The following is a 24,600-nucleotide window of genomic DNA, read 5'->3' as shown; positions in this document are numbered from 1 at the left end:
CCACCTTTAAAGAACATTACATAATTGGTTTCAATTAAAAACAGTTGCAGGCAGTGTAAGCACTTTTGTAATCCATCATCTGACAAACCTGTAGAAGTTTGAGATCGATTGGCCATATTGGTCGAGAGAAAATAGGGAAAAACAGATTAACACATTTTGCAAGACATCACTGTGAAAAAAGAAATATGTATAAAACGCTCACTGAGCGATAAACTACAAACCCGAAATTAGATAATTTATTTCTCATCAAGTATGATATTTCATACAGAAATATTTCAAGGGATGTGTTTTACTATCATCATCATTTAGACTGTATGATCTTCACGATTATTTTTCCTACCAATTCTGCAAAGTTCCTTTAAGTCTATCTCCGAATACAAAGCGGCAAACCTTAGTCCTTGTTAGTGATCATTATGATAAATCCAACTGTACTCTTGGGACATTTTTGGAATAACTTGGGAAATATCTGCCGTCACATGATGGGCAGCCAAGGGTTAAATTCCCAGGCTTTGCTCCCCACCATAATCTCATAAAAAACACAAATTGCGATTGCAGTCACATCTGTTCGGTGAAATTGTTTGAATCCAAAATGAAAGAGCCATCTCTGTAGTGTTCCGACATAATTTCACCTCTTGTGTCACACACGTAGAATGAGCATATTGCTGTGATGCCTCTTTCTAAGTGTCCATCATGGATCTCTTGTGTCACACACGTAGAATGAGCATATTGCTGTGATGCCTCTTTCTAAGTGTCCATCATGGATGAGATGTGACCAACGTGGAAATCCCTCAAGAGCTCAAGTTTTAGGGTAAATTCACAGGACTGCGGGAAAAATAATTTTGGTTTTGCCAGACACCGATGTGTCTTGGCACTGTATACTCGGTACCTTCCGAGTCCAGTGAAAGAAATCACAGGCATAATACTTGGGTGGGATTCGAAACCTCCTTGCAATTCTAGAGCAGTGTCTTACCAACTAGACCACCGAGATTGCCCGATATCTACATGTAGAGGCAATCCTATAAAAATGCAGGGATTACAATGTATTTTCTCAAAGTATTTCTGCCCAGAATTTCTTTAGTAAGACCAGACTCTGAATAAGTTAAACGAGAATAAACAGTCAACTGTCCCAACCCCAGTTTTTTATTTGGCCATATTTGGTCCACAAAGTACCCCCCAAAAAGAACACTTGATCTTTTAAGCATTTTATAATTTAGTAATAGAACTGTCAGTCCGACTTCCTGGTCCGGGAGAAACGCAGGACTGCACAGCCAAAGTAACCTTTCATTTTAAATGGATTTTGTTTTACAATTTAAAGCCATTGGACCCTTTCGGTACAGAAAAAAAAATAAAAGTTCAAAGATTTACAAACAACTTACAGGGTTTAAAGAAGGTAATGGTGAAAGACTTCCCTTGAAATATTATTCCATGTAATGCTTTACTTTTTGAGAAAACATTCAAACAATATCAATTCTCGACATCAAGAATTACGGATTTATTTTAAACACATGTCAGGACACGGCGAAACGTGCGGAAACAAGGGTGGGTTTTCCCGTTATTTTCTCTCGACTCCGATGACCGATTGAGCCTAAATTTTCACAGGTTTGTTATTTTATATAGAAGTTGTGACACACGAAGTGTGGGCCTTGGACAATAATGTTTACCGAAAGTGTCCAATGGCTTTAAGCAGGGAAATTGCAAAGTGTTTAATTTACCATTCATCAACCCCCGCAAATTGGCAACAAATGTAAATTACTCTGTCTGAACAAAATTCTAAAATGATGTATGCGTAATGCATGGATGCTGTTGGAGTGAGGCCTGTGTTTCATTTGATTGCATTAGGGTGAAGGACAGGCCATGCATTTTGTTGAGGATGTTTCAAAGGGAACTTGTTATATCAGTACTCTTTCTAATAATAATATAAATAATGGAGACTTGTAATGCGCCATGTTTGTCACATAGTGACGCTCCTGGCGTTGAAAGCCCTTAAACTGACATCTGAGAACCATAGCGAGAGTTGACTACATACACGTTAGGCCTAGTACATTGTATTGAGAATTCAACTAGCACGTGACATTGAATGCTAAATAATATACAGAACAGAGCCTCAAAACCAGTGTGGAAAATGCAAGTACCAAATGCACATGTATTCTACCTCCATGGTGTGACACTTACATGATGTATGTGCACCAAATATTAAATGTATACAAAGTGTGGTTTCCATTACACACCTGATTTTAACTACAGCACCATACACCATTTTATTTGTTCCAATGTGTTATAAATGTTGAGCCTAGTCCTTGAGGATTGCTAATCCAACACACATTACGCCCATGTCGTCATAAGCTTGTATTCACAGTATTGCATTCATGTGTACAAAATGTACTGTACATGTACAAACTGATGATGGGCAACAAAAGCAGAGAGACCTTGTCAATGCTTCAATGACTGTCAGCAGCCAAGTCTGGTACTTGTGGCCATGTAAAAATAAATTGTTGTTTAGCATCCTCCTTTTTAGATGTTTGTAATTTATGTTCAAGCTCAATTTAGCATCATGAACATGGGAGGCAGGAACCATGTTTATGTACTGTGACTAATTAGGTGGATGTCAAGCGGAAATGTTTAGCAACTATTTTTCTTTTTCACGTGGCCTTTACCTTGGCAAAGGTGACTGCTGTTACATGTACAGTATACATAAGTAGGCCTACAGTGTCATCTGTTGTGAATTGTACACAGATTAAAAAATGAGGGGAATATGAAGGTCGTATCTAGTGTTTGAGACCTATACACTACAGTTTGACAGTTTATTACCTTAAAGAGCCAATAAAGGATGATCTCAATATTTCAACCAACTTTTTATGGCCAAATAGACATCGTAGATACCGGTTAATAACCATTTTACTCCTAAAATTTGCATTAGTAATGAATAACTCGAGTCAAAAATGCAGTTCGGCTGCGCGGCTTTTTCAGCCGAGAGTCAAAAACGGCTTATCTATTAGAATGACCTCTTGACGCCAGTGACGATATTCCCCTAATTGAGTTTGAACACAGTTCTCCAGCTTTGGCAAACTGAGGGCGCTATTTTCCACACCAAATAGCCGCCACTGACATCACGATTCCTTTGTCGCGCAGGTTTGTTTGACCCTGCGTTTTTCAGAAATTTTGCTAGAAGCGTTCTATAGAAAAACCATTTTTACCATGTTTTTACTGAGGTATGAGACTCGTTATATATTTTTTATGTTTCCTATGGACTCCAGCTATTAGAAAACTGTAATATCTATATATTTAAGATCATCCTTTATTGGTTGTATAATTACAAAAACATCAAATTACATTGTGGAGCAAAAGGGAAACCCTGAACAGGCAAGTACAATGTAGTCCCTTGAAATAGAGACCCTTTATCACAAATAAAACCAACATACAGACATGACAGAGACAACAGCAAACATACAAAACCAACTGTAGAAAACATGGAACTATATTTTTTTTTTTAAGGTGACAAAACTCCTTTAAAAATATTTTTAAAGACCGGAGCTTGTACATTGTACATGTGTATGGTGTGTTTAATGGAAACATTGAGAATGAAACTAAATTTGCCCCATCCACAAACTATCCCTTTAAAATTGTCTCGGCACTTCTACTTCTTCTACTGTCTACTTGGCAAAGTCCCATGATGATGGGATATCACGCCAAGATTACGCAAGCGTTTGACCCATGATGAAATATCACGCCAAGATAATGCAAGCGTTTGACCGATGAAGCAACTAGGGTAGATTAAGAGTGGATTTGAACTGGGAGAGCGGGGCAGTGACAACAGGCAGAGGAAGGTTGTTCCATTTATTAAGGGTTTGTTTACTGGAAACTTTAAGGATGAAACTAAATTTAAACCATGTACAAACTATCCCTTTAAATTGTCACACTGAAACCTCATTGAGTGGAAATTGTGCTCTTGATTCAATTTTGTATTACATTACATAAAATACAGACCTAACAGTACAACTTGACAATGTAAAATATGTAATGAATTACTCTAGTGCAGTACTCATGTACATGTACAGTAAATGTGACTCAGTTTTCTGCCAGGAGTGGTCCGCTGACCAATTGCTACTTACAATACATACATCCATAGACCTTTTTGCTAATACTCGGGCGCACGCCTGAAGCTAGGAATTTGGTGCATTGTGGTCTAGCTGGTGATCAAATTTGATCTATAGCTATCCCACAATGCACCTCATTCACCAGTTTGCGCTTGCGCAATGTAATTCATAAACGCTCAGGACAGTTTTAGCCATTCTGATAGGTCAAGATTGGCCAATCTTGGCCATGTTTAAACGTGTGATATAAACACAGTAAGCAATGTTAAAACAGTACAAGTAGACGTGGCGCGCAAGTTTAAAAGCATTGCGTTAATTTACGTGTAACACAATTAATACATACTCATACTCAATGTAAAAACTATTAGCACACATGCTTTCGCACAACCGTTACACATCAATGCAGTTTTGACCCTTCGCAAAATGAAGCCCGATAACGTGACAGTAACCTTAATATTCAACAGAATTGAAAGACATTTATCAGAACCAATTCACAGTCAACTTTCAAAAATCCTGTTTTCTTTACATCGAAAAAACAAAAGACCGCCCAACTTTTCCAGTCGGAGTTTACAGGCCAGTCTGACACTAACATCAAGGGCAAAGACCAGGCGGGTAGAGTATGCTGCATTTTTGAAAGGTTAAGGGCACCCAGGCATTTTCTCCTTGGTAAAGGGCACCCTAGGAAATTGTAAACACCATTTCAAGGGCACCAAGGCAATGACCAGGAGCATGGAGGCAATCGCCTTCTTTTCCTCCATGCAGTAGGGCCTACATTATCAGGCCTGAGAGCCCCGGCCCTGCAGTCACAGTGTAAATTGCTCAACCATTTTTTGTTTCGGTTTCATCTCAGGTTAAGAGTCTCAGGCCTGCAGTACAGTGTAAACTTCAAACCTTGTGTTTAATATCTATCGGTGTCATGTAATGAATCAGTGACAGCAGATCCTTTTGATTTCCTTCTTCATTCCAGTTCAACTCCGTGATTGCTTTAACATGTTTAACATCCCCCGCCGACGCTGACGGACAACTCTGCTGGCTTACTTTCCACGACCCAACAATCCGATATCCCACTTCCCACTAGTGTAGTGTACTATTATCATATGATTAACACATGTTAAGTTCACTGCATCACATTATGCCTAATCCTTGTTGTGATGTGTACAGTCAATCCAGGTACATGTACATGTATTTGCCTCATCTAATTAATGAGAAACTACAGTACATGATTGATAATTAAAAAAATAATTGATTAGTTTCACAGAGAAAGCTTCCTGATGTGTTTTTTTACACTGTTAAAAGCCAGACGCTGCGATGTTGGCTACCAACATTTGAGACACCCTGCTCATACCATAAACATGTTAATGCATTAGAGGCACTGCAGTGGATTTCACAAAGAGTTAGGACTAGTCTTATCTCGAGTTAGGACAAGTTACTTGTCCTAACTTAGGACTAGCCATGCGTTTTTCATATCCCCTAAGACTAGTCCCAAGTTAGGAATAGTCACTAACTCTTTGTGAAATCAACCCCTGGACACCTTTTATGTCGCATTAGAAATAAGGAATACATGTAGAAATGTGTGGTATCAAGCACGTTATGAGGAAGGAAATTATCGTCTTTCCTTAGCAGACTAAACTGTTTACATTTCGATCCATGACAATCATCTGCCATCTTCAATGATTGTCATGAATCTGTCCTCAGGTTAAACAGAGTTCGGATCATAACAATGTTGGGTTTCCGGTAACCTGACCGATAACGTTCATGAAGGGGTAGGGTCAGGATACTTTTAGACTGCACATTCATGCTTAGAATTGGGGGAAATGTTTTGAACTAGTGGTTTTCAACTAGTGGTTTAATCCCAACAAGGCCTGGTTCTTGATAATTTTACCGAGACGAAGTAAGTTATCAAGAACCAGGCCTCGGCGGGTTTAAACCACTAGTTGAAAAACGATTCAACACACTTTGATTCCCATTCATAAATACCATTTCGGTCAAAAAACGTCAACAATTATGGTCAAAAAGTAAAATAAATGCAAAAATGAAAATTTTTCAATGATTTCTTTCAACACAACACCCCTCTAGCTATGAAATGGTAAGGCCCAGTCAAGGCCCTCGGGTAAACAACTCCTTATAAGGGAATGCTGTGCGCGTTGCACGTATCGCATGATGTGGCACAACTGTCTCGGTTGTTGCTCTCGACCAATAAGAATGAAGAAACTGTCTTACACGTATAAGCACAGGTGCAAACAAAGGTTTATGCACACCCACGTGACGTACATGTAGTCTCCACCAATAGGAATAGCGAAACTGTCTAAGGTACATATGAATGCCTTATCAAAACATGTACATGTACCTTCTAATCATAATATATAGCGCACGTACCAAACAAGGTACTCAAGGCGCTGAGTTACAAACTTTCAGAAAGATAGGTTATTGAAGTTTTGAATTCTGAGTAGCACCTTATAAGGGTTTACAAGGTGCTTGGGCACATGCAGCAGCCACAGCCAGGAACACCGGGGCAAACCCCTTCTCTTTTCGAAAAGTGCACTGGGTTCTTTTACATGCATTACACAACACACGGCACCAACGGCTTTACGTCCCATCTGAAGGACGAAGCTATGGTTTAAGTGTCATCATGCTTAAGGACACAGGTGTCACGGCTAGGGATTCGAACCCACACTCTGCTGTTTTTAGAAACACCCAAGTTTGAATTCGGTGCTCTTAACCGCTCGGCCATGACACTTCCAAAGAAATGTGTTTACACTTTACAAGTACCTGGGAGAAAATTACTTCCTGCATAATTGTTTTTATTTATCTATTTACTTTGTTTTATTCTACCAGCATACTCCAATAGATCAGTTTTCAATCAGCTGTTTTTTGTTCTCCCTGTGGGCCCTACATGTACATGGTTGTCAGTGGCCAGTGGCATGACCAGACATTTTAATCTGGGGATGGCTCAGGGGTGGGGAGGGAGGCAAGTAGCGCAAATACATCATTTACAGCTGGGCTCTTTACATATGTACATGTAGCCATTCATTTGTGCATGTTTTTCGATCCTGTTGAGGGGGAGGGGGGCTAAGATGGAGACAACCGTTCTGGGGTTGGGGGTCAAGAGTTTGGAGCAGGCTGCGGGGCACGCAAGGGTTCTGAGCAGGGGGAGGGCGGGAGGGGATCCTAATATACCTGCAGTGTAATGCATTTGTTTACCTGTACTTGTACATATACACGTACTGTAGGGTGTACTTTAACATCTGTAACAACATCACGTACACCACTCTATTGAACATCAGTGTACATGGATGTAGGTGAGTGAATGTGCGCATGATAATCATTTGTGTGAGTCACACCAAGATCCAACTGCACACACACACCACCTGCATGAACAATGCATTATGAATCATGTCTTCAAAGTCTGAATCACATACACTTTTTATGTACTACATACGTACAGGATTCATGATTGAAACACGTACATTGTATTTAATAAGCCTATACTGTACAATCTGTATTCATCACGATCTACTTACGTATGTCTGTGAGCATGTAGACACGTTTGTCACAGTGACTGCTCTATGTTCAGACAGCCCTACATGTATGTTGAGACAACCCTAGATGTACAGTACATGGAACCTATTAAGATCATGTACAACTTTATGTTACAGTTGGGGTTAGGGCATGTAAGTAAGGTTAGAATTTGGGTCAGGATTCGAATTTTGGTCAGGGCTTACTATAAGGATTTGCATTTTGGTCAGGGTGGGGTTAGGGTTACAACCTATGTCAGGCCTGGTTACAGAGACTTTACATGTATGTCAAGGGTTAGGGTCAGAAATTGGGTTGGGGGTTAGGGTGAGAGTTTGGTTCCGATTAGGGTTGGAATTTGGGGTCAGGGTTTAAGGTGAGAATTTGGGTCAAATTGTCAATTCAGTTTGATACCTTTTCTTTGACCCTCTTGTCTGAGTGGAAGTAGGTCAAATCTTGTGGCCGAAACGGCCACTTAGGGTATTTTGGTACACACTGCATGCAGCCGCTATGGTCTTTTAAGGGGGAAAGGACCTCAGGAATTGCAATTACAGAGGGGGGGATAAGCACAAACAATTGCTACAAGCATGAAATTTATTTCTTGATAAAAACAGGATTACAAACCAAATTTCCACGTGATTTTCAAGATAAGCAAACAACAGCTAAATACCAGTAACAAGCAATATGCAACAAATAGAAATTTGGTCGGTAAACCCACTTTTGATCAAGGAAGATTTCATGCTTGGAAGCAAATTCTTGTGCTTAGCAGCTCTATGAAACCTTGGGCCCTGATATTGCAAAAATTAATAATACTCCATCCACAATACCCACAGTGCAATGAAGGGAGGGAGTAATCTTGCATTCTGAGGTAGTCCGGTTGTAAATTGATAAATACTTCAAGACTGCAACAGTGACGTTCAACTGGCTGAGTCATTAATCAAATCTGACATTCATAACAGAGCTAAAATTTTCTTGTAGCTATCCATTTCTTATGACTGATGATGGTCAAAGGAAAGAAATGATATTGGAGTTAAATTGTTTTGTTTTTTTACCCAACACAGAGCTTGAAATTAATACAGGACTGCAGGCGCGAGATTAAATGAATATTGGAAGAGATGTTTTACTGCCTTTTCCCTAAATAAAGAAATTCAAATCCAAACCTGTGGACTCTCTGCACATAGGCCAGGGGCCGATTTCACAAAGCAATACAATTCATCGCAAGACAAATTGTCAGTATTACCACAGTGATTTGTTTTGTGACATCACACTTTACTTAGCAACTACGATCAATTTTAGCTCTTTGTGAAATCGGTCCCAGGGCCCAATTTCAAGGCTCTGGTTACCGCTGAATTCTCCGCTGAATTCTGCACTACAAATGCCCATTACAAGTGCAATACACAGAAGCCCTAATTTTTTTAAATTTAGAGCACAATTTATTGTGTTATTTCGAAATCTAAGCACTTGACATACAGTTCGCTGCGGAAAAATATAAATCGTATTGCATTAAATAGCAAATGAACAATTGACTGCACTATTAAAACCACCAATGCTTACATGTACGGGGTGATTGTACTTTAACAGCAGGCATAAACAACAATGACTAATAAATTTGAGTTTACAGATGTTGTTCAGTAGTCAACACAAGCATCAGACCTTATCCGTGTGCACACCATAGACCTTTTCGCAAATACCGGGGCGCGCGCGTAAAGCTTGGAATTAGGTGCATTGTGGTCCAGCTGGTATCCAAATTTGATCCATATCTATCCCACAATGCACCTCATTCAACAGTCTGCGCTTGCGCATTGGTATTTGCGATAAGGTCTATGGTACTGCAATCAGTTTTTTACATGTAGAGATGATTTTTGTACATGTGATGTGATCACAATTTTGCAGTGACACTAATGACATTTGTAGATGACACTAATGTGAAGAAGATGTGACCCATTTTGTAGTGACACTGATGTGATAACTGAGCCAACAAGGTCTTTCTACATGTTGTATTGCAGGTTATAAAATTCCCTTTCTCTGACTTCTGAGCCAACTGGGTCTTTCAAAAGGTCTTATAGCCCAAGTCCTTTCTGCTCTGAGACAACTGGGTCTTTTTACAAATAGGTCTTAAAAGTCCTTTCTGCTCCGAGCCAACTGTGTCTTTGTATAGGTCTTAAAAGCCCTTGCTCTGAACTAACCTGAAACTTTCTACATGTAGGTCTTAATACAGAAATGTTTTGCCCTGAGGCAACTGGGTCTTTAAATACCTTCAGGTCTGAGCCAATGGTTTAAATTGATAGCATACTACTTTATGTACATATTTCAATTTTATGTACACAATTAACACACTTGCATGTATGTTGCTTCACTGGGTTTTGATATCCTTTCTCTATAATTGTAGGTGTACCTCATGAAAATTCAACAGCCAAAACAAACAATTAAAGGAACACGTTGCCTTTGATCGGACGAGTTGGTCTTGAAAAGCGTCTGTAATCGTTTGTTATAAAATGCATGATTAGAAAGATATTATAAAAGTAGAATATATTGATCCACACAAGTATTGATCCACTCGAATTGCATCGTTTTCCCTTTACCTCGCCGACTAACACGGTCGGCCATTTTTGGGAGTCAAACTTTTGACTCCCATAAATGGCCGACCGTGTTAGTTCGCAAAGTAAAAGGAAATCCACGCAATTTCGAGGCAAATTTGTGTAGATCACTGTATTCTACTTTTAAAATATCTTTTTAATCATTTATGCATTTTATAACAAACGGTTGCAAACGCTTTTCAAAGACCAACTCGACCGATCCAAGGCAACGTGTTTAAGCTTTGGCGATATCGATTTATTTTATTCACGATATATCGCCGACAATATATCGCGATATTCGATATAATCGCGATTAATTAAATTTGACATCATCAGTCTTCAAACTCCAAGTGAAAGTTGTAGAATAGACAGTCATAGCATAAGAGAGGTGTTCTAATGACCTACATGTATTCTTCTGGTTTTACTCCAAACCTATGGGGTGTGAGATGTCTCAGCTAGCAATTATACATCCCGATATTTAATCGATATCGCGATAATCGCGATATATCGATATTTTGATTAAAACCAAATCCATCCGATATCGAAATTGTTTCCAAATTAATATCGCGATATTTGATAATATCGTGATATCGCCCAAGCTTTAAAAGCGTGTTTCTTTAACACAACGCACAACCAGTAACACACTGAAAATTTTGCTACAACCGCTTCATTGCCTTGTTACCATCCAATACCCTTGCCTTAAAGGCAGTGGACACTATTGGTAATTGTCAAACACCAGTCTTCTCACTTGGTGTATCTCAACATATGCATAAAATAACAAACCTGTGAAAATTTGTGCTCAATCGGTCATCAAAGTTGCGAGATAATAATAAAAGAAGAAAACACCCTTGTCACACGAAGTTGTGTGCGTTTAGATGGTTGATTTCGAGACTTCAAGTTCTAAATCTGAGGTCTCAAAATCAAATTCGTGGAAAATTACTTCTTTCTCGAAAACTATGGCACTTCAGGGGGAGCCGTTTCTCACAATGTTTTATACCATCAACTTCTCCCCATTACTCGTCACCAAGTAAGGTTTTATGCTAATAATTATTTTGAGTAATTACCAATAGTGTCCACTGCCTTTAATGCCACATGGACTGAAACTGAAAGCCTAGTTTCTGCCTAATTTAGTCGACCCTACAGTCAGGCCAAGGTGGGTCACTTATCCTGTGTGTTTACCCCCATGGTCACCACACTCTGCTGTCACTATCCTGAGGTCGCCAGTCTAATCTGACTACACACACTATTACAATTGCATTAAAGTTTGGAGTCCTGATCTATTGTGTAATGTGTACACGGACAGTGGGTGGGTGCAGTGTACAGTGTTGCCAGACACTTGACAAGGTTGTTACACCATTGTCAAGTGTTAGCCACAATTTCAAGGTTGAATGGCCCCTAAAGCAGTGAGTACACACAGGGGCAGGGCAGGGATCATTAGCAAGATTGTTACAAATTTGAGATCAGTGGGTTAGGACTTGGTAATAGCGTGGTAATAGACTACTGTGCAGCAGCCAATTTCACATAAACTTTATGCAACTGAGTAAGTCCACTTGCACAATGTTTATGGAGCAACTTGCGCCATAAACGTTGCGCAAGTGGACTTGCGCAGAACCATAAAGTTTCAGGAAATCAGCTGCAGGTCTTTTAAAGCGCATAATTTAAAAATCTGGTATTCAAGTGACCTTTTTATGTTTCCTGCCTTTCACCTCCTGCATGGATCTGGGGCCGATTTCACAAAGTAAACAAATTCATCTCAAAACAAATTGTCAGTACAGGCAGTGGACACTACTGGTAATTACTCAAAATAGTTATTAGCATAAAACCTTACTCAAGAGTAATGGGGAGAGGTTGGTAATATAAAACATTGTGAGAAACGGCTCCCTCTGAAATGGAGTAGTTTTCGCGAAAGAAGTAATTTTCCACGAATTTGATTTCGAGACCTCAGATTTAGAATTGGAGGTCTCGAAATCAAGCATCTGAAAGCACACAACTTCGTGTGACAAGGGTGTTTTTCTTTCATTATTATCTCGCAACTTCGACGACCAACTGTGAAGGCTAGTCTTTGACAATTACCAATAGTGTCCAGTGTCTTTAACCATAGTGATTTGTACAGTGTATCGTGACATCACACTTCACTTACGGACATGTAGCAATCACGATTGATTTGCATAAAAATCAAACTTATAAGTTTGATTTTAATGTCTTTGTGAAGTCAGCCCCTTGTTCAAATCCCGTTTCAGACATGAGCCATGCATACCAAATGTATCTACACCAAGAATTTTTGACAGGGCAACAAGAACAATACCAATTTGCAACAGAGGCCATCGTGGTCACTGTGTTATTGTAGGCCTAAATAACAATAGTTACTCAAAATATAAAAGATCTACCTTTGTAGCCTATGTCATGGGATGCACAACTATTACTGAAGTACATTCTTCATATTGAAGGTACATGTATGTGTAAGGAAGTGGTCATGACATAGGCCTATACATTTGAATAAGCAGGGAATGGCAGTAGTCATCCACACACAACAAACCAGGAGTGTAGAGTAATACTATAGGCATACAGTGGGCACAAGTAACAAGAGATGAGATCAAATGTCCCAAGGGTCGACCCCTGTATTTATTTGACCTACATTTTCAACTAGATTCAGGTTGCATTGCCTGTGCTTTATTAACCTGTCACGCCTGTAATACAGTCACCTGTGAATGTGCAAATGTGTTGTGTGTAATTTCTAATTATTTTAAAATAATGGGGAGACTTTTGGATGGTCCTTTTTCACAGTTCCCGCCAGAGACAAATTTTCTTCTCTTAACATGTTTTGTAACGCTTGTTAAAATAAAAACAGAATTCTGACAGTAAAAAGTTAAGCCACAAGTCATGTGGTCATGTGGATTTCCCCTCAAATTCAAGTCCTGTTATTTACCAGTGTCATGGCCGAACGGTTAAGAGCACCGGATTCAAGCACTGGTGTTTGATCAGCAGGGTGTGGGTTCAGATCCCGGTCGTGACACTTGCTACATAAAATTGGGGAGGTAGTGCTTTCTGCTCTACATGTACCTGCTAGGCTTCGCATTGAAGATACCCAAGTCTATATTCGTATGGACTGTGAAAGGGGTAACCCTGTTTCAGCCCTAGGAGTAGGTGGCAATGGCCTCTGGACAAAATAATTGTAGCCCACACCTTGAAGTGGCCTTCAGGCCTTGTGTGTCAGGCGACTTTCATAAAAGAAACATTTTTTTTAAATACAATACGTTACATCACCATTAGATTGTGAACATTGTGTTGATGTACCGTACTGTACACTCATTTATTACAGCACTTGCTAGATAATAAACCAAACTACTACCGCCATCTTTTTGTAGTAGCACTCAAGCACACTCCAGGGCTGCAGAATGCTCAACGTCATACAGTGTCAATACTATAATGAAATTCTTTTAAAGGCAACTGGACAGCTTTGGTAATTGTCAGAGACCAGCATTCCTAATTGTTTTTGGTGCTAGATAATTATATGCATAAAATAAGAATCTGTGAAAACTTGGACTCATCTGGTCATCAAAGTTGCAAGAGCATTTAAATGAGAGAAAAAACACCCTTGTTGCTCAACTTTGTGTGCTTTCAGGGGAAGCATAAATTTGAAGTCTTTTTCAAAAACTACCAGAAGGAGCCATTTCTCACAATGTTTTTATCAACACCTCACATTTCTCGTTACCAAGTAAATTTTTATGCAAAAAATAATTTTGAGTAATTACCAACAGTGTGCGGTGCCTTTAAAGAGAAAGATTGAATACAGTGAAACCCTTCAAGAGACGTCTCTTACGTACAAACGTCTTCATCCCTGCCCCTGAGTCCCCCTGCCAGTGACACAGTGGCGAATTCCAAGCATTCTCCACAGCCAGTTAAATCAATAACTGCCTGACAGTACTATTGCTGAAATGTGACCATTAAACCCTCGTCGGCCGTCCCACGACCTCCGTTTATTATTTTTTTTAGAAAGGAATCCCGCAGTGCCAGCGATTATTTATCAACGCACAAATTATGATATTATTCCATATTGCAGATGATACAGCTCCTGGTTAGATGCCCAGGTCATACGATCCACCATTTAATAATACACACATTACTTGAAGCTTTCATGACCCCTGAATATTTTAATGAATTATTGATTGCATGTTGCTAAAAGGGAGAGTACGCAATTATTTTATAAGAGAAATTAAAGCCATCTACAGGCAAACTGTTAATTGCACCAACTTCTGTTCCTATTTTTAAGTATAAACTGTAAACAACAGCAAAAATGAAATAGACAGTCGTTGAGTTTGTGTACACTACATGTACATGTAAGTACATTGTAAGTAAGGTGTGCAGTGACGTGAAAATCTTGTAAAGTGGTGGCTCTGTGAAGAGCAGGTTAGCCTATAGTTTGTACTGCTCACTGTTTCGGTCAATGTGCTCTCTACTTCTTCTTGAGAATGCTTTCACCATGTCCACACTCAAGGTATCTTTTACCGATTGCGGAAATCAGAAGCATTGGTGATTTTCAGGGTCTTCAAAAACTATTTCTATTCTATGAATGTATTCAACATGGAATTATTTACTGGACAATTGGTTCTGGTATGAACATTAATTTTAACTTTCTGATATCCTGGTAGCAGACCAGGCTCTAGAAAACATGTATGGGGTTTAAATTAGAATGCGAAGGTGGATGATTATCTCATCGGACACAATTACATGTAGCAAGATCTTAAACTGAATTTGTGATTCTACTGGTACTCGGTACAGGCTCGTCAGGATCGATATCACATGATCAAGTTATTGGGTTTTTTCAGCATTCTACTTGATGAGTACCTAATCATTGCCCTTGTGCGCCTTGAAATGTTCCAGTAGAAGTTTAAATTGTCCTTATCAAGATGCCCTCTTTTATCAAAGGAAAACTGCCCTGCCCTGGTTTGAACAGTACCGTTTTATGACCCTAATCATTGCCCTTGTGTGCCTTGAAATCTTCCAATAGAAATTTAAGTTGTTCTCATCGAGATGCCCTTCTTTACATAAAGAAAAACTGCCTTGTGCCCTGGTTCGAATCCCGTCGGGGGCACTATGTGAATCATGGGTTTTCAGTCCCTACCTGAACCCTCGGATTTTCCCCTGGAATAATTCTCTGGGGTTTTCCTCCCACATAAATACTGTTCAATACATTGTAAAACTGAAACATCCTTCTGTGTCTTCTCTCCGTTAGGCCGAGTTTTTCAAAAAAAGGAGGAAGAGGGGCTTTTTAGCTGTTTCGTAGCGAAGCGCAGCGAAACAGCTCTTGTTTTTGTTAAAGTTTTTTTAGCTGTTTCGTAGCGAAGCGCAGCGAAACAGCTCTTGTTTTTGTTAAAGTTTTTTTTATTATTTTTTTTTTTTTTATTTGTCTGTTTCAGTACTCTGGATTGGTCATAACTACTTTTATGCAAAGAGAATTTCAAATTAAGTGGACAAAAATTGAAAATTTTCTTAACGAAACAGCTCTGCATTTGTGCACAAATGCAATCATGTCTAGTTATTTTTTATTTTTTATTTCAAGATGGCCGCCATTCTTTGTTAAAATGTCTAATATCCATTGTTTTTTCTACTGCTGAAATACACAAAACATAAATGAAACAATTTAGTCGAGGCATTCAGACAAGACATTCAGATTGTTTTTGCTGAGATCATTTAAAATAACCCTATTTAAAAAAAAATTAAAAAATAATGTGCATACAAAATAAAATAAAAAATAAAATAAAAAGGAGGCGGCCTGTAAAAAGGAAGCGGGCGGGGACGTGTTTTTTTTTTTACTTGGCCTTAGGTTCTAGATAGCTATTCTGTTATCATTTCTGAGAAACCTTGGCTCCAGGCTTCACAACCAGAATTAATAAATATAAATATGAAAGCAGGCATAATAGAAGCTGCCTCCATCTTGGTCATGTTCCTCATATCAAATTACCATTATGAGTGCTAACAATCATTTTGCAAATAGTAACCAGTGTTATCAAATATTTTTTTTTTTTTTTGACTATTTTAGTGTATGGGAATTTGTTCACTGACCAGGCCAGTGACAGTGTTGTGTAATTGTTTTGTACAGATATCCTGCTAAAGGTACAATACAGTAAACTAACTACATTTTAAAACAAAATTGACTAATTGTACATGGTGTAAGTGTTTTTAGTGCAAACTGTTCAAGGAACATGTTCCGGTAGTGTGTAGAACATTACTGTACATTGCTATACACCTTACATTTGTGACTGTCGGGAATTAAAGGGACACACCGGCCGAATTGGGCTATTTTGGGCTACAAAATAGACTAAGAAATGTATTCAACGGGTTTCCAGGAATGAAGAAGAACAGTCCTTAAAAAAAATCATCAAATTTGGCAGTTTTTGAGCATTTTAAAACAAAAACGAAAGTCGCGTGATTGTTCTAACCAAAAAGTGGTACAAACAATCACGTGACCTTCCGGGCTAGTTTTACTTCCAGCCGTCTAAAAGTAACTTACCAAACCAAATTTAAATCTTTTTTTACAAAATTATTAACGAGTAATTGACGAAAAAGATCATGTATTCAAATTATCGCTACAAAATGTAAAATGGTGAAAAATCTAACGTAAGATTCGCATTCAAAGAGTCCATGTAACGGAAGCTTGTTATATGGCCCCACAGCGTGGAGCAATCGGAACGTAAGCCTCGGGGCATATCACGTACCGCACATGCCGTGTCTCGTGGGGGGCTGGAGGTATAATCCCGGGCGCTATGAACTCCCAGCTTGCGGGTCTCGCCGTGAGCTTGGGAGGGGTTGGGAGCCAGACATCAGAGTACATGTTTGTCATCGTGGGTTTGTCAGTCGGTACACCTCGTGTCAAATCCGTTATTTCTTATGATCGCAACGTTCCAATATTATACTCTGTTTTGTTTCATGGCTTCTAATTTCTTTTTGCTAGGAGTTTTCAGGAAACAATAAAAAAAGATTGATGATGTCAAAACGTAGGAATACCGCATTTTGTTATATTGGCAGTGTTATTGTGTGAGTAGCTTAAAAAATGTTTTATGAAGAAGAAAAAAAGGATTAAAAAAACCGGAGCCCGAAAAAAGAACAGGTGAAAAATAATTTTGTATAAAAGGTTAAAAAAAATATGATAAAAAAAATTCCCTCAAAGCATAATTTTGTCCAAACAAAATTTGTTAATTCTGTGAATGAAGTGTTATTTTTGAGATTGTTGAGGTATTATTTGGTTACGTTCCAAGCTACGCAGCTACTCAGCTACGCTTACGTTCCTTCAAGTTACGCTATAATATAAAAAGGTACGTTTTTCAAGCCCGAGTCAAGCTACGCTTACGTTTCATATGCAGCTACGTTTACGTTCCAAGATATCCAGCTACGCTTATACCTTCCAAAATATGACGTTCCAAGCTACGCTTACATTCCAAGTTTTGCTTACGTTCCTTCTCAAGTTACGCTATATATACAAAAGGTACACTTTCAATCCTGAGTCAAGTTACGCTTACGTTCCATACGCAGCTACGTTTACGTTCCAAGATACCCAGCTATGCTTACGTTCCAAGATATGCTTACGTTCCAAAAGATAAGATTACGTTCTAAGCTGCTACACAGCTTCTCAGCTATGCTTACGATCCATACGCTGCTACGTGTACGTTCCAAGATACCCAACTATGCTTACGTTCCAAGATATGTTTACGTTCCAAAAGATATGGTTACGTTCCAAGCTACGCAGCTACTCCATATCCATACAATCCATAGGTTTGTTACGCTAAAATCAAAAATTATGCTTTCAATCCCGAGTCAAGCTAGGCTTACGTTTCAAGATTTGCAGCTACGCTTACATTTCAAAATACATTCTCACAAGGACGCTTTTGAATCCCTCACGATTCCCTCCCCCCCCCCCCCCCCCGAGATTATAAAATGTTTCACTGTGAATAACAGGGCCCCTCAGTTTCATCTGTTTAGCAGAAAATACTGCTCATAAAATTTCTTTACTATTCAAAAATTTGCCAGGAATGCTTTATTTACTTGTCACTGTCCCATCATATTCTGGGTTAGTTTTTTGTGTTCTTCGTGACGATCTTTGGATGTACGTCGAAGCACGACTACCTCCATCGTCGAAGGATTTGCCTGATCCGTATATGCTGGTTGATTATACTTTATGGATAGTAAAACGTTGCTATAAACAAAGCACCAGTCTACTTGCAATATTGTGCGACGATGTCACGAAGGCATTGACAGTTGCAACGGCTGGAAACACTGGCCTTTACGCTTTTGGGTTTTTTAATCATCTTTCGCTAATTACGTGTCCCTTCTAATGAAATTGCAGGGCCAGACAGAAGCACAGTGTTGTACCATCAGGCAATGTACACGACCGGTAAACTGATGTACAGTATGGAAGTTTAATTTGCATAATGTTAATCTTATTTCCACATGATGTACAGGTATTACTTGTATTGTAGTCACACATGTAGCAAGCAAATGTAATCGATCACACTATAGTTGCATTCACTAAACACGTAGGCCTACCATGTATTTTTGTTCATAAATTGTGTAGTATCCAGGCTGTATTAAATTTAACTATCACTCAGCATGATGCAATGTACGTAGGTTTGTGTGTGCATAATGAAGCATATTTTATGCATCCGATGTTGTGCGTGCAAGATCAGCATGTACATGTATGCTTGGCATCCTCCTCCTTACAGTCTGATGAGATTGGTTCTGCGTCGGTTGACACACTGTCTAGTGAACCTATAGATGCTGGACCCTAGCATGGAGCAGCTTTGGGTGCATTCAGTTTAATTCTTGAATAAAGCACAACCAAGCCAGCAAGGCAATCATGGCAATGATGCATAGTGTACACATTCATGACACTGACAAAAATGATACAAACAGTATTGTACATGTACATCAACTACATGTACTACATGTACACATTGTACAGTATGTACACAATGTAAATTGTAGCTTCAAAGGATTTGGGTACTTTTTCAAAATGTCCATAGATTTACATTAAACTTACACGGTTTGAAGATAATGATAGTGGAAAGCTTCTCTTCAAATATTACTAACTGAGGTGCTGTAGTTTTTGAGAAGTGAGTAAAACAATGTAATGAAAATACGTTTGTAAATTTATGCTTAAAATATTTTTGGTCTCATGAGACCAAAATTTAGAGACCAAAATTATTTTCATCACATTGTTTTACTCATTACCCAAAAACTACAGCACCGCAGCACGTAATACCTTCAGGGAAGCTTTCTTCTATCATTTTCTTCAAACTAACTGTGTAAGTTTAGTGTAAATCTACGGACATTGTGTTTTTTGTCCTACATAAAGTACATACACCCTTTAAACAGGGTAAATTGCAGCTACGGAACTCTAGAAATGCCATCCAACTTTTCAGTAGTACACCTAATAACACAAGTCCGCAAGGATTTGGAGTACTATGGAGGATTGAGGCACATTGGGTATTAACCATTGGATGATGATAGAGTGACTGAGGGCAAAATGCACATGCCTAATAGTTTGATAATGAAAAGGAAAGTGCTCTACAAAAAACACAGCGCCTCACAATCAATCAGAATTAAATTTAAAGAAATGAAGAATAGATCATTAGAAGCTGGGAAATAAATGTTGGCGAGTTTTGTACAATGTAAGTAGTGGGTGCTTGAAGGTTGCGTCACAGTAAATGTAGATGCGGCTTCCCTGATTTATACATAAATAGAACACAGCAGGGGCCAATTTCATAGAGCTTAAGCACAAAAATTTGCTTAAGCACGAAAATAGCTTGCTTATTTTACACATGTTACTGGCAAAAATGTCATGCCATATACATTGCTTGTGACTGGTATTTAGCTGTTGTTTACTTAGCATAACAATTGAGTAGAGTCTTGACCGGTAATCTGATTTTACTAAGCAAGGATTTTTTTGCTTTTAAAAGCAAAATTTTGTGCTTAAGCAGCTCTATGAAATTGGGCCCTGCTGGGGTAACAAACAACAAATGAACTGTCCCAAGCCATTCATTGCCTCATGTCATTGCCTTGATGCTCATTGAAATGTTCCGATGCAAATGTACTACATGTTTTTCCTCATACAGAATTAGATGCCCTTCATCAAAGAGAAATTACCATAGTGCCCTTGCCCAACATCAGGCCAGATGCTTTGGGGCTTGTTTTAGGGGGGGGGGGTTGTAATTGTAGAGCTGCCTAATCACATGTCATTGTTAACCAACAAGAGTGTTTTTAGTTTAATTGAATTGTGCCTAATTATTCAAATAATGTTGTCTTACAATCCCAAATAGTACTTTATGCTCAGGGGCTTCATGGAGAGAAACTGGGGCTCTGCATTGGTGTTACCATGGTTGCACTCAATGATTTCATACAGGAAAAGCCTACATGGAGTGTTTTTTCTACAGCTATCTCAAAGCATTGATTATATTTCAAGTCTCATGTCAGCCATTCCATTGTGACTCGCGTGACAATCTCACTGGTTTTTCAACTTTTGAAAGATCTATACTCCAAAATATATCATGGCTCTCATTTAACTCACGTGTATTCATGTACCATGCAGTTAAAGTTTATTAACGAAGGCCTCCATGCCCCCGGTCCTTGGTCAATACCCTAATGCCCTTCAAACGCCCCAGTAGAACTGCACTGCTCTTTACTAAGAAGAAAAATGCCTTAGTGGCCTTGCCAAATGAAGCATACAGGCCTTCTATAATGATGTATTGTACAACATCAGAAAATTGGTAAACACGTTATTTTAGATAAACCACACACTACAAAAATGTATATTTTATAATGTTCTTTTATGGTGTCTTTTTTAATTAATTTGTTGGGCACGCATCACTCAGGTGACATGTGTCATATTATGTTTTTGCTGTGACACTCTAAGAGTCATATATTATACACATAATGAATGTTTATGAGTGCAATGGTGCAAATATGTTCATGAGTTGAAAGATGGAATGTTCTATTCAACGAGGCGGAGCCGAGTTGAATGGAACATTCCAGCTTTCAACGAATGAACATATTCGCACCATTGCACGAATGAAAAACATTCATTATTTGTTTTATATAACATCCAAGTAGATCTTTGTCATTTTGATTGAAAGATACAACTTTCAAAACAAACAAAGCGTAGGCCTCCAATTTTTAATTGTAGAAGACGAATGCTAGTAATTTTACTAATATGCCTTGCTGCGTTACCGAAGAAACGCGCACGCAGTGATGTTTTTACTCAGCTTTTTCGTTCCATCCGAAAAGTACCATTGCACGCTGGCAGCGTGCAATGGTACTTTTCGGATGTAACGAAAAAGCACGGTGAGTGACTCAGCGTGCAATGGTACTTTTATTTGCTATCACGTGACGGACAATCCTCCAATCAAATGGCAAGGATCTGCTTGGGTGTTATATAATGATAAATATAGCATGCTTGAGTAACTTCAAGTGATGCTTACAATGTAAAAATATAAGTAGCAGCAGTGTTTCCTAAGTTATTCTTAATCTGGAGGTCGTTGGGCGCCTTCAGTAATTACTCCCAAAACTAATTACCATAAAAATTTTCTTGGTATCAAAGCACTGTGCAGCTGTTAGAAATGATTCCCTTCTAAGAAACGTGGTTCGTTAAAGGAACATGTTGCTTGGATCGGTCAAGTTGGTCTTTGAAAAGCGTTTGTAACTATATCCACACAAGTATCACTCGAAATTGCGTGGTTTTCCTTCTACCTCGTCGACAAACACAGTCGGCCATTTATGGGAGTGAATGATTCAAAATTTTGACTCCCGTAAATGGCCGACCGTGTTAGTTTGCGAAGTAAAAGGAAAACGACGCAATTTCGAGGCAAATGTGTGTGGATAATTGTATTCTACTTTTAAAACACCTTTCTAACCATGACCATGATGCATTTTATAACAAACAGTAACAAACGCTTTTTCAAAGACCAACTCGACCGATCCAAAGCAACGTGTTCCTTTAAGAGAAAGGGATACGAACAAAACTCAATTTCGAGAAACGGTTAATGCTCAAAACATTTTTCAGATTTTGTAAACAATCCAAAATCCAAATTAATCCTCTCTGTGTGGACGCGTAAATTTTAAAAATGGAATTTATAAAGGCAAACATGATACTTAAAACCAGGTTCCAACTTCATGGCTCTGCAAGACAATCAATAGAGCTAATCTAAAACTGGAGTCACAGGTCAGCGAGCTGGTTGTTAATAATTCCAAACTCTGGACACTGGTGGGATTAGGAGGCCCCCCCCCCATGATTCAAACAATGGAGCAGATTCCACACTAAGTCAGCCTCCATCAATGGGCAACTTTTGTGACACTGTCAGCAACAGACATGATGGTCTTTTTTTGCATCTCTGAGTGTGCGCGCATATGTTCAGTATTGCGCGCGCATATGTTCAGTATTGCACGCGTAGGTCTGAGCTTGCGCACTAACTGGCGAGAACTGTTAAAAGAGACTGTTTAAAAATGTATGTGAAATCCTCAGGATAAGATCCACTTGGTGTGCATTTTCAGCAGAAACTAAGCAGCTGAATTTACATGTAGGTAAAATATTTGTGCAATCAATATTTAATACAATCATCATAAAGATTTCCCCGATATCCCAAGTTAGCAATGTAGTACACTAGCATTGCACAGGTGGCAAGCCTGAAGCCTGAAGCCTGAAGCCTGAAGCCTGAATCCATCCTTCACGGACGCAACAGAGTCAATTGCCTCCATGCCCCCCCTGGTCATTGCCTTGGTGTCCTTGAAATGCTCCAGTCAAAATTTACAATTTCCTCATCTAGTAGGGTCCCTTATTAACAAGATGCCCATGCCCTTTTAAAAACGAAGCATACAGAGCTGTGGTGGTTACAAATGAAAGCACAGTTATTTATGGTGACTGTTGCCACTGAAGTTTTACACAAAATTTTTGCTAAACAAGAAATGCAAGTTAAAATTTCAGACACTTTTCTATCATGTCAAAATCAAATGTAAATTTATGTTATATCACTATTGACTTTTAAAACTTAAAAAAAAAAAATTGATTACGCCCTAGCTGTATTTTACGCTTTGTTTGCAGTGCAGCCCTACACTTGTTCAACATGATATTGCAAGCTTCCGATATTGCAAGATAGATTGGTTGACTTTTTATTTTCGATCATTTCTGCTGTGAAGGACTGTTGTATTTGTAGGGCAAACCAATATTTTGTTGGCAACCAACCAATGCAAGGGGTGTGGCTCTGTGCATATATTGGCTAAATCAATATCTTTGCTTGCAAGACAAGAAGTGTTTTTACAAAATAACAAATAAACTGTGATTGTGAAAAAAAGAAAGTATGTCTCTTCAAAAAAAATGAATGACATTTTATTTTTTATTTTAAAATAATTTTGTTTTATTTTATGGAAAAGTTTCCGTATGGCGCCACCACTTTTTCATTCGAAATAAAATAATATAGTATCTAATTTACCTGATTGATATATCCCTTTTTGTAAAAATGAGTGAAAAAGTGGTGGCGCCATACGGAAAGTTATCCTATTTTATTTTTAAATTTAAATTTGTGCAGAATACATCTTTTTGCCTCGATCTTGAATCTTAATTCATCACAAACATGACAAACAATAACATACATGTTTACTCATCTGCCCTTGTTTATCTCGACAAATATCTCAATATGTCCATAAACATTACAGGAATTGAAGGATTGACGAATGTTTAAAGTGTCCGGAAATTGGGCGTGTAATTTCCACTGACCTGTCACCTGCAAAAAAAATACAGGAAGACAATTTTTACCCCCTCCCTATCTTCAACACTCGCCTGTTTCGCAGCGATTTTACAAACAAACGACACAATATATGGGTCCCAATATATTAGTACTCACGTTCTTTTTCATGGTCGTAACCAACTACGACAAAATAATCAGCAAGACGAGACATCTCTGGATCCTTTACAAATCCACTTTAAAGACTTTTAAATGTCCTACTCCGTCCGCTGTCATTTTCCTACATAACCAGCCGCCATATTGGATTCCGAAGATAGCTCATGTACGCATGTTTTCTGCACATCCTTTTACGCTACGGTCGGTAATGTGTGCATGCTGTGTTAGAGGGCGCGGCCACTGTATTTAGCACAGCATGCATTGGTCAAACATTATTAATCAATTAATTTGTATAATAGACAATTTTATTGTATTTTTATTGTTTCTTTTTCGTAGTATTTGCATAAATGAGTTTCGTTTTTTTTTTGTTTTTTTTTTAAATAAACATTATCATTTAGTTTCAGGGACTTTTAGTGGGTAAGGCAATACCTACTGCTAAACCAAAAACGATTTTTATTCCTAATAATATTTTTATTTTATGTTAATGTTTGTTTTATAATCATAGTTTTCGGGTTTCGGGGTTCCCGGATTCAAAAC

At 38.6% G+C, this 24,600-nt stretch overlaps 1 protein-coding gene across 9 annotated transcripts in view; it reads right to left on the bottom strand.

Annotated features, from left to right (window-relative positions):
• LOC117304952 (myotubularin-related protein 13-like) overlaps positions 1-24,198 on the bottom strand; it is a 105,088-nt gene extending 80,890 nt beyond the window's left edge. For all 9 annotated transcript variants that reach the window (XM_033789601.1, XM_033789606.1, XM_033789603.1 and 6 more), the window contains exon 1: positions 24,067-24,198. In XM_033789601.1, the coding sequence (XP_033645492.1) occupies positions 24,067-24,121 (55 nt within the window). In that variant the 5' untranslated portion in view covers positions 24,122-24,198. The remainder of the gene's footprint in view (positions 1-24,066) is intronic.
• Between the last annotated feature and the right edge of the window lie 402 nt (positions 24,199-24,600).

Source organism: Asterias rubens, chromosome 22 (genome assembly GCF_902459465.1).
Source record: "Asterias rubens chromosome 22, eAstRub1.3, whole genome shotgun sequence".
Classification (NCBI taxonomy): Eukaryota; Metazoa; Echinodermata; class Asteroidea; order Forcipulatida; family Asteriidae; genus Asterias; species Asterias rubens.
The sequence above is the reverse complement of the archived record's forward strand: the minus strand, read 5'-3'. Positions and strand labels throughout refer to the sequence as shown.